Raw genomic sequence first — 16,355 nt, forward strand, 5'->3', positions numbered from 1 at the left:
CTGTCTATCACATCCTGACCCTGTGGTATTTACACACTGTCTATCACATCCTGACCCTGTGGTATTTACACACTGTCTATCACATCCTGACCCTGTGGTATTTACACACTGACTATCACATCCTGACCCTGTGGTATTTACACACTGTCTATCACATCCTGACCCTGTGGTATTTACACACTGACTATCACATCCTGACCCTGTGGTATTTACACACTGACTATCACATCCTGACCCTGTGGTATTTATACACTGTCTATCACATCCTGACCCTGTGGTATTTACACACTGTCTATCACATCCTGACCCTGTGGTATTTACACACTGTCCATCAGCTCCTGACCCTGTGTTATTTACACACTGTCTATCACATCCTGACCCTGTGGCATTTACACACTGTCTATCAGCTCCTGACCCTGTGGTATTTACACACTGTCTATCACATCCTGACCCTGTGGTATTTACACACTATCTATCACATCCTGACCCTGTGGTATTTACACACTGTCCATCACATCCTGACCCTGTGGTATTTACACACTGTCTATCACATCCTGACCCTGTGGTATTTACACACTGTCTATCACATCCTGACCCTGTGGTATTTACACACTGTCTATCACATCCTGACCCTGTGGTATTTACACACTGTCTATAAGCTCCTGACCCTGTGGTATTTACACACTGACTATCACATCCTGACCCTGTGGTATTTACACACTGTCTATCACATCCTGACCCTGTGGTATTTACACACTGTCTATCACATCCTGACCCTGTGGTATTTACACACTGTCTATCACATCCTGACCCTGTGGTATTTACACACTGTCTATCACATCCTGACCCTGTGGTATTTACACACTGTCTATCACATCCTGACCCTGTGGTATTTACACACTGTCTATCAGCTCCTGACCCTGTGGTATTTACACACTGTCTATCAGCTCCTGACCCTGTGGTATTTACACACTGTCTATCACATCCTGACCCTGTGGTATTTACACACTGTCTATCACATCCTGACCCTGTGATATTTACACACTGTCTATCACATCCTGACCCTGTGGTAATTACACACTGTCTATCAGCTCCTGACCCTGTGGTATTTACACACTGTCTATCACATCCTGACCCTGTGGTATTTACACACTGTCTATAAGCTCCAGACCCTGTGGTATTTACACACTGTCTATCACATCCTGACCCTGTGGTATTTCCACACTGTCTATAAGCTCCTGACCCTGTGGTATTTACACACTGTCTATCAGCTCCTGACCCTGTGGTATTTACACACTGTCTATAAGCTCCTGACCCTGTGGTATTTACACACTGTCTATCACATCCGGACCCTGTGGTATTTACACACTCTCTATCACATCCTGACCCTGTGGTATTTACACACTGTCTATCACATCCTGACTCTGTGGTATTTACACACTGTCTATCAGCTCCTGACCCTATGGTATTTACACACTGTCAATCACATCCTGACCCTGTGGTATTTACACACTGTCCATCACATCCTGACCCTGTGGTATTTACACACTGTCTATCAGCTCCTGACCCTGTGGTATTTACACACTGTCTATCACATCCTGACCCTGTGGTATTTACACACTGTCTATCACATCCTGACCCTGTGGTATTTACACACTGTCTATAAGCTCCTGACCCTGTGGTATTTACACACTGTCTATCACATCCTGACCCTGTGGTATTTACACACTGTCTATAAGCTCCTGACCCTGTGGTATTTACACACTGTCTATCACATCCTGACCCTGTGGTATTTACACACTGTCTATAAGCTCCTGACCCTGTGGTATTTACACACTGTCCATCAGCTCCTGACCCTGTGGTATTTACACACTGTCTATCACATCCTGACCCTGTGGTATTTACACACTGTCTATCACATCCTGACCCTGTGGTATTTACACACAGTCTATCACATCCTGACCCTGTGGTATTTACACACTGTCTATCACATCCTGACCCTGTGGTATTTACACACTGTCTATCAGCTCCTGACCCTATGGTATTTACACACTGTCAATCACATCCTGACCCTGTGGTATTTACACACTGTCTATCACATCCTGACCCTGTGGTATTTACACACTGTCTATAAGCTCCTGACCCTGTGGTATTTACACACTGTCTATCACATCCTGACCCTGTGGTATTTACACACTGTCTATCAGCTCCTGATCCTGTGGTATTTACACACTGTCTATCACATCCTGACGCTGTGGTATTTACACACTGTCTATCAGCTCCTGACCCTGTGGTATTTACACACTGTCTATCAGCTCCTGACCCTGTGGTATTTACACACTGTCTATCAGCTCCTGACCCTGTGGTATTTAGACTCTGACTATCACATCCTGACCCTGTGGTATTTACACACTGTCTATCACATCCTGACCCTGTGGTATTTACACACTGTCTATCACATCCTGACCCTGTGGTATTTACACACTGTCTATCACATCCTGACCCTGTGGTATTTACTCACTGTGTATCACATCCTGACCCTGTGGTCTTTACACACTGTCTATCAGCTCCTGACCCTGTGGTATTTACACACTGTCTATCACATCCTGACCCTGTGGTATTTACACACTGTCTATCACATCCTGACCCTGTGGTATTTACACACTGTCCATCAGCTCCTGACCCTGTGGTATTTACACACTGTCTATCAGCTCCTGACCCTGTGGTATTTACACACTGTCTATAAGCTCCTGACCCTGTGGTATTTACACACTGTCTATCACATCCTGACCCTGTGGTATTTACACACTGTCTATCACATCCTGACCCTGTGGTATTTACACACTGTCTATCACATCCTGACCCTGTGGTATTTACACACTGTCTATCACATCCTGACCCTGTGGTATTTACACACTGTCTATAAGCTCCTGACCCTGTGGTATTTACACACTGTCTATCACATCCTGACCCTGTGGTATTTACACACTGTCTATCACATCCTGACCCTGTGGTATTTACACACTGTCTATCACATCCTGACCCTGTGGTATTTACACACTGTCTATCACATCCTGACCCTGTGGTATTTACACACTGTCCATCAGCTCCTGACCCTGTGGTATTTACACACTGTCTATCACATCCTGACCCTGTGGTATTTACACACTGTCTATCACATCCTGACCCTGTGGTATTTACACACTGTCAATCACATCCTGACCCTGTGGTATTTATACACTGTCTATCACATCCTGACCCTGTGGTATATACACACTGTCTATCACATCCTGACCCTGTGGTATTTACACACTGTCAATCACATCCTGACCCTGTGGTATTTACACACTGACTATCACATCCTGACCCTGTGGTATTTACACACTGTCCATCAGCTCCTGACCCTATGGTATTTACACACTGTCTATCACATCCTGACCCTGTGGTATTTACACACTGTCTATCACATCCTGACCCTGTGGTATTTACACACTGTCTATAAGCTCCTGACCCTGTGGTATTTACACACTGTCTATCAGCTCCTGACCCTGTGGTATTTACACACTGTCTATCTCATCCTGACCCTGTGGTATTTACACACTGTCTATGACATCCTGACCCTGTGGTATTTACACACTGTCTATCACATCCTGACCCTGTGGTATTTACACACTGTCTATCACATCCTGACCCTGTGGTATTTACACACTGTCTATCACATCCTGACCCTGTGGTATTTACACACTGTCTATCACATCCTGACCCTGTGGTATTTACACACTGTCTATCAGCTCCTGACCCTGTGGTATTTACACACTGTCTATCACATCCTGACCCTGTGGTATTTACACACTGTCCATCAGCTCCTGACCCTGTGGTATTTACACACTGTCTATCACATCCTGACCCTGTGGTATTTACACACTGTCTATAAGCTCCTGACCCTGTGGTATTTACACACTGTCTATCACATCCTGACCCTGTGGTATTTACACACTGTCTATAAGCTCCTGACCCTGTGGTATTTACACACTGTCCATCAGCTCCTGACCCTGTGGTATTTACACACTGTCTATCACATCCTGACCCTGTGGTATTTACACACTGTCTATCACATCCTGACCCTGTGGTATTTACACACAGTCTATCACATCCTGACCCTGTGGTATTTACACACTGTCTATCACATCCTGACCCTGTGGTATTTACACACTGTCTATCACATCCTGACCCTGTGGTATTTACTCACTGTGTATCACATCCTGACCCTGTGGTCTTTACACACTGTCTATCAGCTCCTGACCCTGTGGTATTTACACACTGTCTATCACATCCTGACCCTGTGGTATTTACACACTGTCTATCACATCCTGACCCTGTGGTATTTACACACTGTCCATCAGCTCCTGACCCTGTGGTATTTACACACTGTCTATCAGCTCCTGACCCTGTGGTATTTACACACTGTCTATAAGCTCCTGACCCTGTGGTATTTACACACTGTCTATCACATCCTGACCCTGTGTTATTTACACACTGTCTATCACATCCTGACCCTGTGGTATTTACACACTGTCTATCACATCCTGACCCTGTGGTATTTACACACTGTCTATCACATCCTGACCCTGTGGTATTTACACACTGTCTATAAGCTCCTGACCCTGTGGTATTTACACACTGTCTATCACATCCTGACCCTGTGGTATTTACACACTGTCTATCACATCCTGACCCTGTGGTATTTACACACTGTCTATCACATCCTGACCCTGTGGTATTTACACACTGTCTATCACATCCTGACCCTGTGGTATTTACACACTGTCCATCAGCTCCTGACCCTGTGGTATTTACACACTGTCTATCACATCCTGACCCTGTGGTATTTACACACTGTCTATCACATCCTGACCCTGTGGTATTTACACACTGTCAATCACATCCTGACCCTGTGGTATTTATACACTGTCTATCACATCCTGACCCTGTGGTATATACACACTGTCTATCACATCCTGACCCTGTGGTATTTACACACTGTCAATCACATCCTGACCCTGTGGTATTTACACACTGACTATCACATCCTGACCCTGTGGTATTTACACACTGTCCATCAGCTCCTGACCCTGTGGTATTTACACACTGTCTATCACATCCTGACCCTGTGGTATTTACACACTGTCTATCACATCCTGACCCTGTGGTATTTACACACTGTCTATAAGCTCCTGACCCTGTGGTATTTACACACTGTCTATCAGCTCCTGACCCTGTGGTATTTACACACTGTCTATCTCATCCTGACCCTGTGGTATTTACACACTGTCTATGACATCCTGACCCTGTGGTATTTACACACTGTCTATCACATCCTGACCCTGTGGTATTTACACACTGTCTATCACATCCTGACCCTGTGGTATTTACACACTGTCTATCACATCCTGACCCTGTGGTATTTACACACTGTCTATCACATCCTGACCCTGTGGTATTTACACACTGTCTATCAGCTCCTGACCCTGTGGTATTTACACACTGTCTATCACATCCTGACCCTGTGGTATTTACACACTGTCCATCAGCTCCTGACCCTGTGGTATTTACACACTGTCTATCACATCCTGACCCTGTGGTATTTACACACTGTCTATAAGCTCCTGACCCTGTGGTATTTACACACTGTCTATCACATCCTGACCCTGTGGTATTTACACACTGTCTATAAGCTCCTGACCCTGTGGTATTTACACACTGTCCATCAGCTCCTGACCCTGTGGTATTTACACACTGTCTATCACATCCTGACCCTGTGGTATTTACACACTGTCTATCACATCCTGACCCTGTGGTATTTACACACAGTCTATCACATCCTGACCCTGTGGTATTTACACACTGTCTATCACATCCTGACCCTGTGGTATTTACACACTGTCTATCAGCTCCTGACCCTATGGTATTTACACACTGTCAATCACATCCTGACCCTGTGGTATTTACACACTGTCTATCACATCCTGACCCTGTGGTATTTACACACTGTCTATAAGCTCCTGACCCTGTGGTATTTACACACTGTCTATCACATCCTGACCCTGTGGTATTTACACACTGTCTATCAGCTCCTGATCCTGTGGTATTTACACACTGTCTATCACATCCTGACGCTGTGGTATTTACACACTGTCTATCAGCTCCTGACCCTGTGGTATTTACACACTGTCTATCAGCTCCTGACCCTGTGGTATTTACACACTGTCTATCAGCTCCTGACCCTGTGGTATTTAGACTCTGACTATCACATCCTGACCCTGTGGTATTTACACACTGTCTATCACATCCTGACCCTGTGGTATTTACACACTGTCTATCACATCCTGACCCTGTGGTATTTACTCACTGTGTATCACATCCTGACCCTGTGGTCTTTACACACTGTCTATCAGCTCCTGACCCTGTGGTATTTACACACTGTCTATCACATCCTGACCCTGTGGTATTTACACACTGTCTATCACATCCTGACCCTGTGGTATTTACACACTGTCCATCAGCTCCTGACCCTGTGGTATTTACACACTGTCTATCAGCTCCTGACCCTGTGGTATTTACACACTGTCTATAAGCTCCTGACCCTGTGGTATTTACACACTGTCTATCACATCCTGACCCTGTGGTATTTACACACTGTCTATCACATCCTGACCCTGTGGTATTTACACACTGTCTATCACATCCTGACCCTGTGGTATTTACACACTGTCTATCACATCCTGACCCTGTGGTATTTACACACTGTCTATAAGCTCCTGACCCTGTGGTATTTACACACTGTCTATCACATCCTGACCCTGTGGTATTTACACACTGTCTATCACATCCTGACCCTGTGGTATTTACACACTGTCTATCACATCCTGACCCTGTGGTATTTACACACTGTCCATCAGCTCCTGACCCTGTGGTATTTACACACTGTCTATCACATCCTGACCCTGTGGTATTTACACACTGTCTATCACATCCTGACCCTGTGGTATTTACACACTGTCAATCACATCCTGACCCTGTGGTATTTATACACTGTCTATCACATCCTGACCCTGTGGTATATACACACTGTCTATCACATCCTGACCCTGTGGTATTTACACACTGTCAATCACATCCTGACCCTGTGGTATTTACACACTGACTATCACATCCTGACTCTGTGGTATTTACACACTGTCCATCAGCTCCTGACCCTGTGGTATTTACACACTGTCTATCACATCCTGACCCTGTGGTATTTACACACTGTCTATCACATCCTGACCCTGTGGTATTTACACACTGTCTATAAGCTCCTGACCCTGTGGTATTTACACACTGTCTATCAGCTCCTGACCCTGTGGTATTTACACACTGTCTATCTCATCCTGACCCTGTGGTATTTACACACTGTCTATGACATCCTGACCCTGTGGTATTTACACACTGTCTATCACATCCTGACCCTGTGGTATTTACACACTGTCTATCACATCCTGACCCTGTGGTATTTACACACTGTCTATCACATCCTGACCCTGTGGTATTTACACACTGTCTATCACATCCTGACCCTGTGGTATTTACACACTGTCTATCAGCTCCTGACCCTGTGGTATTTACACACTGTCTATCACATCCTGACCCTGTGGTATTTACACACTGTCCATCAGCTCCTGACCCTGTGGTATTTACACACTGTCTATCACATCCTGACCCTGTGGTATTTACACACTGTCTATAAGCTCCTGACCCTGTGGTATTTACACACTGTCTATCACATCCTGACCCTGTGGTATTTACACACTGACTATCACATCCTGACCCTGTGGTATTTACACACTGTCTATCACATCCTGACCCTGTGGTATTTACACACTGTCTATCACATCCTGACCCTGTGGTATTTACACACTGTCTATAAGCTCCTGACCCTGTGGTATTTACATACTGTCTATCACATCCTGACCCTGTGGTATTTACACACTGACTATCACATCCTGACCCTGTGGTATTTACACACTGTCTATCACATCCTGACCCTGTGGTATTTACACACTGTCTATCACATCCTGACCCTGTGGTATTTACACACTGTCTATCACATCCTGACCCTGTGGTATTTACACACTGTCTATCAGCTCCTGACCCTGTGGTATTTACGCACTGTCTATAAGCTCCTGACCCTGTGGTATTTACACACTGTCCATCACATCCTGACCCTGTGGTATTTACACACTGTCTATCACATCCAGACCCTGTGGTATTTACACACTGTCTATCACATCCTGACCCTGTGGTATTTACACACTGTCTATCACATCCTGACCCTGTGGTATTTACACACTGTCTATCACATCCTGACCCTGTGGTATTTACACACTGTCTATCACATCCTGACCCTGTGGTATTTACACACTGTCTATCACATCCTGACCCTGTTGTATTTACACACTGTCCATCAGCTCCTGACCCTGTGGTATTTACACTCTGACTATCACATCCTGACCCTGTGGTATTTACACACTGTCTATCACATCCTGACCCTGTGGTATTTACACACTGTCTATCACATCCTGACCCTGTGGTATTTACACACTGTCTATCACATCCTGACCCTGTGGTATTTACACACTGTCTCTCAGCTCCTGACCCTGTGGTATTTACACTCTGACTATCACATCCTGACCCTGTGGTATTTACACACTGTCCATCAGCTCCTGACCCTGTGGTATTTACACACTGTCTATCACATCCTGACCCTGTGGTATTTACACACTGTCTATCACATCCTGACCCTGTGGTATTTACACACTGTCTATCACATCCTGACCCTGTGGTATTTAAACACTGTCTATAAGCTCCTGACCCTGTGGTATTTACACACTGTCTATCACATCCTGACCCTGTGGTATTTACACACTGTCTATCACATCCTGACCCTGTGGTATTTACACACTGTCTATAAGCTCCTTACCCTGTGGTATTTACACACTGTCTAGCAGCTCCTGACCCTGTGGTATTTACACACTGTCTATCACATCCTGACCCTGTGGTATTTACACACTGTCTATCACATCCTGACCCTGTGGTATTTACGCACTGTCTATCACATCCTGACCCTGTGGTATTTACACACTGTCTATAAGCTCCTGACCCTGTGGTATTTACACAATGTCTATAAGCTCCTGACCCTGTGGTATTTACACACTGTCTATCACATCCTGACCCTGTGGTATTTACACACTGTCTATCACATCCTGACCCTGTGGTATTTACACACTGTCTATCAGCTCCTGACCCTGTGGTATTTACACACTGTCTATCACATCCTGACCCTGTGGTATTTACACACTGTCTATCACATCCTGACCCTGTGGTATTTACACACTGTCTATAAGCTCCTGACCCTGTGGTATTTACACACTGTCTATCACATCCTGACCCTGTGTTATTTACACACTGTCTATCACATCCTGACCCTGTGGTATTTACACACTGTCTATCACATCCTGACCCTGTGGTATTTACGCACTGTCTATCAGCTCCTGACCCTGCGGTATTTACGCACTATCTATCAGCTCCTGACCCTGTGGTATTTACACACTGTCTATCACATCCTGACCCTGTGGTATTTACACACTGTCTATCACATCCTGACCCTGTGGTATTTACACACTGACTATCACATCCTGACCCTGTGGTATTTACACACTGTCTATCACATCCTGACCCTGTGGTATTTACACACTGACTATCACATCCTGACCCTGTGGTATTTACACACTGACTATCACATCCTGACCCTGTGGTATTTACACACTGTCTATCACATCCTGACCCTGTGGTATTTACACACTGACTATCACATCCTGACCCTGTGGTATTTACACACTGACTATCACATCCTGACCCTGTGGTATTTACACACTGTCTATCACATCCTGACCCTGTGGTATTTACACACTGTCTATCACATCCTGACCCTGTGGTATTTACACACTGTCTATCTCATCCTGACCCTGTGGTATTTACACACTGTCCATCAGCTCCTGACCCTGTGTTATTTACACACTGTCTATCACATCCTGACCCTGTGGTATTTACACACTATCTATCACATCCTGACCCTGTGGTATTTACACACTGTCTATCACATCCTGACCCTGTGGTATTTACACACTGTCCATCACATCCTAACCCTGTGGTATTTACACACTGTCTATCACATCCTGACCCTGTGGTATTTACACACTGTCTATCACATCCTGACCCTGTGGTATTTACACACTGTCTATCACATCCTGACCCTGTGGTATTTACACACTGTCTATAAGCTCCTGACCCTGTGGTATTTACACACTGACTATCACATCCTGACCCTGTGGTATTTACACACTGTCTATCACATCCTGACCCTGTGGTATTTACACACTGTCTATCAGCTCCTGACCCTGTGGTATTTACACACTGTCTATCACATCCTGACCCTGTGGTATTTACACACTGTCTATCAGCTCCTGACCCTGTGGTATTTACACACTGTCTATCACATCCTGACCCTGTGGTATTTACACACTGTCTATCACATCCTGACCCTGTGGTATTTACACACTGTCTATCAGCTCCTGACCCTGTGGTATTTACACACTGTCTATCACATCCTGACCCTGTGATATTTACACACTGTCTATCACATCCTGACCCTGTGGTATTTACACACTGTCTATCAGCTCCTGACCCTGTGGTATTTACACACTGTCTATCACATCCTGACCCTGTGGTATTTACACACTGTCTATAAGCTCCTGACCCTGTGGTATTTACACACTGTCTATCACATCCTGACCCTGTGGTATTTACACACTGTCTATAAGCTCCTGACCCTGTGGTATTTACACACTGTCTATCACATCCTGACCCTGTGGTATTTACACACTGTCTATAAGCTCCTGACCCTGTGGTATTTACACACTGTCTATCACATCCTGACCCTGTGGTATTTACACACTGTCTAGCAGCTCCTGACCCTGTGGTATTTACACACTGTCTATCACATCCGGACCCTGTGGTATTTACACACTGTCTATCACATCCTGACCCTGTGGTATTTACACACTGTCTATCAGCTCCTGACCCTATGGTATTTACACACTGTCAATCACATCCTGACCCTGTGGTATTTACACACTGTCTATCACATCCTGACCCTGTGGTATTTACACACTGTCTATCAGCTCCTGACCCTGTGGTATTTACACACTGTCTATCACATCCTGACCCTGTGGTATTTACACACTGTCTATAAGCTCCTGACCCTGTGGTATTTACACACTGTCTATCACATCCTGACCCTGTGGTATTTACACACTGTCTATCACATCCTGACCCTGTGGTATTTACACACTGTCTATAAGCTCCTGACCCTGTGGTATTTACACACTGTCTATCACATCCTGACCCTGTGGTATTTACACACTGTCTATAAGCTCCTGACCCTGTGGTATTTACACACTGTCCATCAGCTCCTGACCCTGTGGTATTTACACACTGTCTATCACATCCTGACCCTGTGGTATTTACACACTGTCTATCACATCCTGACCCTGTTGTATTTACACACTGTCTATCACATCCTGACCCTGTGGTATTTACACACTGTCTATCAGCTCCTGACCCTATGGTATTTACACACTGTCAATCACATCCTGACCCTGTGGTATTTACACACTGTCTATCACATCCTGACCCTGTGGTATTTACACACTCTATCACATCCTGACCCTGTGGTATTTACACACTGTCTATCACATCCTGACCCTGTGGTATTTACACACTGTCTATAAGCTCCTGACCCTGTGGTATTTACACACTGTCCATCAGCTCCTGACCCTGTGGTATTTACACACTGTCTATCACATCCTGACCCTGTGGTATTTACACACTGTCCATCAGCTCCTGACCCTGTGGTATTTACACACTGTCTATCACATCCTGACCCTGTGGTATTTACACACTGTCTATAAGCTCCTGACCCTGTGGTACTTACACACTGTCTATCAGTGTCTGACCTTCTGATGTTAGTTCATTTCCCATGGAATTTGCCCTGATCTCATGTTGTCCAGCTGACCCATTCCATGGAGTGTTTGTGTCTCCTCCCTGCTGAGGCGAAGTATCTCCCACTTAAGTCTGTTATTCTCGAGCACCCACTGTTCTCACATAGCCACCAACCTTGAGATCCTGCCATTATCGAATACCCGCCATTCTCGAGTACCTGCTGTTCCCGAGTACCACCATTCTTGAGTACCCACTATTCCCAACTACTGGTCATTCTGAAGTGCCCGCTTTCCCAAGTGCATGCCTTTCTTGAATATCTGCCGTTCTCGAGTACCCGCCATTCTCAAGTACCTGATATTTTCAAATCCCCATCGTTCTCAAGTATCTGCAACTCATGAAAACCTGCCGTTCTCAAGTGCTTGCCATTCTCAAATACCTGCTGTTCTTGAGTACCTGCCGTTCTTGAGTACCTGCTGTTCTTGAGTACCTGCTGTTCTCGAATGCCCACATTTCTCAAGTACCCGCCGTTCTTGAGTATCTGCTGTTCTCGAATGCCCACTGTTCTCGAGTACCTGCCATTCTCAAGTGCCCGATGTTCTCGAGTGCCCACCGTTCTTGAGTACCTGCTGTTCTTGACTACCTGCTGTTCTTGTGTGCCTGCTGTTCTTGAGTGCCCACCATCCTCAAGTGCCCGTTGTTCTCTAGTGCCTGCCACTCTTGAGTGCCCACCTTTCTGGAGTGTCCCCTGGATTGATTACCCTTATTTGCCCCGATCAATGCCATGAGCTGTAGCCTGGTGGATGGTCTCCTCTGATGGACAGGTTACACCAGCTGATTCATGTACCTTGACTGTCCTGCCGTCACCACAGGCCGCCATCTCCCTCCAACCCTGCAGGCACTAATCTGTCGCTCTCGCCCAGTCTCGGTGTCTGAGCAGGAATGTTATTACATGCAGAGAATACTGAACTGTCCTCGACTGATGAGAAGCTAAGATTTTAATCTTGCTCCCTGACAGGTATGAAGTGTGTGAAAGATGTCAGCATAGTATCGGCTCCATTTCCCTCTGGCCATAAGCTCACGTGCTGTTAACATTCCTGTACCTGACTTTACTCGTTGTTAACATGGCTTCTCCTTCTGATAGATGCCTCTCTCTGATATCTGCTTCTCTCTCTCTCTCTCTCTCCAAACGCAGGGTCCACCTGGACGCCCTGGTCTCCCCGGGGTTGATGGAATACAGGGCCCTCCTGGGACCATGCTGATGTTGCCGGTGAGTTTGTTTCAACAATTTATTTGAAGGATTAACTCTGAAAAAACCTGTGGATCGTCACCGCATCAGGCAACTGTATGAGCTGGGCTGCAGCAGTTTGTGTAGGCAGCTCCCCATCACCTCCTCCAGGACAATTAGGAAATGTAGGGCCCAGCCAGTGACACATGAAGACTGTGAATCCCTTTATGTTATGGAATTGACTATGGAATAGTACAGGAGGCCATTCTGTCCCTTTGACTAGTACAGACTCTTAGCAGGAGCCACCCTGTTATTCCACATTCTTGCCCTCACCCCATAACTCTTCAGATTTTATCTCCTTTAAATTTTTCTTGTCTTTATCCATGGGATGTAGGTATCACTGGCTGGGTCAGCATTTATTGCCCATCCGTCGTTGTCCCTTGAGAAGATGGTGGTGAGCTGCCTTCTTGAACCGCTGCAGTCCAATTGGTGGCGAACCATGCACAATGCTGTTGTAGGGAGGGACTTCTAGAATACTGTGTTGCCAGTTTTGTTATGTGAGGGACAGACAGATCCTTCCCCGATTACTTTATGGTAAACAGGCTGGGCCTGAAGAAGGATGAAGTCCTCCTGTGATTAGCTGGGTCTTTAGCAAAACTACAGCTACAGAGAAGGTACAGAGAAAGACCAACTCTAATGTATGAGAGGTCCGTACACAAGTCTGATAACAGCGGGAAAGAAGCTGTTCTTAAATCAGTTGGTGCATGTTTTCAAACTTTTATATCTTCTGCCTGGTGGAAGAGAGTGTAACTGGGATGGGAGGGGTCTGTGATGATGTTGGCTGCTTTCCTGAGGCAGTGGGGAGTGTAGGTGGTGTCAGTGGATGGGTGTGTGGTTTGTGTGATGGACTGGGCTGTGTTCACCACTCTCTGCAATTTCTCGTTGTTTTTGGAAGAGTATTCGTCGTACTAAGCTGAGATGCATCTGGATAGGATGCTTTCTACGTTGCATCTATAAAAATGGGTAAAAGTCCTTGTGGACAATGCTGAATTTCCTTAGCATGGCCTTGTTTGTTGCTGAGAGACTATCTCTCTTGACTGGAGATTCTAGCACGAGGTGTTAGAGTCTCTGCTCAAGAAGTCGTGAATGTGATGAGGAGATGTGGCCTCCTGCAGAAAGCTGTGAATGTTTGGAATCTTTATCTCTGGGTCGCTCAGTTAATGAGTGTATTGAGGATTGCGATCCAAGACCTAAGAGAGCTGAAGGATGGGATGGAGTTGGAGAAGGACAATCAAGACATGGTTGAGAGACTCGTACAGGCTCAAGGGAACTTTAATAGCTTCCTCTGGGTCACATTTCTTCATTTCCTTATTGTGACTGAGTTATCGTTCTTATGTCGGCTTACTGTCCTGCGATGGTGCGTAATGTACTGACCTGAGCTGTTACTGTCTGACAATGATCAGTGTTTTCCCTCCCGTGCCGAGCCCCGATGTTGTGCCTGGGAACTGAGTGGAAAGTAACCCCAGGTGAGATACGGTGAGAAACTGCTTTCTGACAGCTGAGAATTGAACCTCAGCTGCCCAGCTTAAAGGGCTCACAGTGGTGCGGCCTGCTGACTTCAAAAGGAATGACTGGCTGAAGGGCAGACACCTCTCTTCAACCGAAAAAGCATCAGGAAATCAGCCGCAGATATTGACGAACCAATCTCGACTGGGAGAGTGTTTGGTTTTTGGCTCTGGTGAAGCTGAAGTTGATTGACAGCGCGGGAGACTGAGTCCAGTCCACTGAGGCATGATAAAGAGAACACAGTCAGGGGCCAGTTTTTGAGGGGACTGGGGGAGGGAGGGAGCTGTTCACATTGGTGTGGATTTGGATGTCCGTGCCCCTGACTGAGTGGCTCTTATTTTGAAAACATCGTGTATTTCCAGCTTAAAAAAGAGAGTTACTGTATTTCACCTGAATTAAGGAAGATATTTGACCTGAAGTAAAGGAATTATTATACCTTAGGAAAAGGGAGACGTTGCAATGTTAACAAGGGAGTATTACATTGGAGAAAGAACTGTGGATGGTGTAAACCAGAAACAAAAAGAGAAATAGCTCAGCAGGTCTGGCAGCATCAGCTGGTGAGAAATCAGCGTTAATGTTTCGGGTTCAATGAGCCATCCTCAGAACTGACTAGCCACACAGACTAACAGGTACCAGAGAGGGAGCTACACAGGGTAACAGGTACTGGGGAGAGAGCTACACAGACTAACAGGTACTGTGGAGAGAGTTACACAGGGTAACAGGTACTGAGGAGAGAGCTACACAGACTAACAGATACTGTGGAGAGAGTTACACAGGGTAACAGGTACTGGGGAGAGAGTTACACAGAATAATGTAACTTGGGAGAGAGTTACACAGGGTAACAAGAACTGGGGAGAGAGTTACACAGAATAAAGTAACTGGGGAGAGAGTTACACAAGGTAACAGGTACTGGGGAGAGAGTTACACAGAATAAGGTACTGGGGAGAGAGTTACACAAGGTAACAGGTACTGGCTACAGAGCTACACAGGGTAACAGGTACTGGGGAGAGAGTTAAACAGGGCAATAGGTACTGGGGAGAGAGTTTCACAGAGTAACAGAGACAGGGGAGAGAGTTACAAAGGGCAATAGGTACTGGGGAGAGAGCTACACAGAGTAACGTACTGGGGAGAGAGTTACACAGGGTAACAGGTACTGGCTACAGATTTACAAAGGGTAACAGGTACTGGCTAGAGAGATACACAGGGTAACAGGTACTGGGGTGAGAGTTACACAGGGTAATGTACTGGGGAGAGAGTTGCACAGGGTAACAGGTACTGGCTACAGAGTTACACAGAGCAACAGGTAATGGGGAGAGAGTTACACAGGGTAACAGGTACTGGGGAGAGAGTTACACAGGATAACAGTTACTGGGGAGAGAGTTACACAGGGCAACACGCACTGGGGAGAGAGTTACACAGGGTAACAAGTACTGACTACAGAGATACAAACGGTAACAGGGACTGG

General features: G+C 45.8%; 1 protein-coding gene across 2 annotated transcripts in view; it reads left to right on the top strand.

Annotated features, from left to right (window-relative positions):
• The window catches only part of LOC140468141 (uncharacterized), a 318,469-nt gene that overhangs the window by 134,031 nt on the left and 168,083 nt on the right, over nt 1–16,355 (top strand). For both annotated transcript variants that reach the window (XM_072564343.1, XM_072564344.1), the window contains one exon: nt 13,292–13,366. In XM_072564343.1, coding sequence (XP_072420444.1) covers nt 13,292–13,366 — 75 coding nt within the window. The remainder of the gene's footprint in view (nt 1–13,291; nt 13,367–16,355) is intronic.

This window comes from Chiloscyllium punctatum, chromosome 46 (genome assembly GCF_047496795.1).
Source record: "Chiloscyllium punctatum isolate Juve2018m chromosome 46, sChiPun1.3, whole genome shotgun sequence".
NCBI classification, from domain to species: Eukaryota; Metazoa; Chordata; class Chondrichthyes; order Orectolobiformes; family Hemiscylliidae; genus Chiloscyllium; species Chiloscyllium punctatum.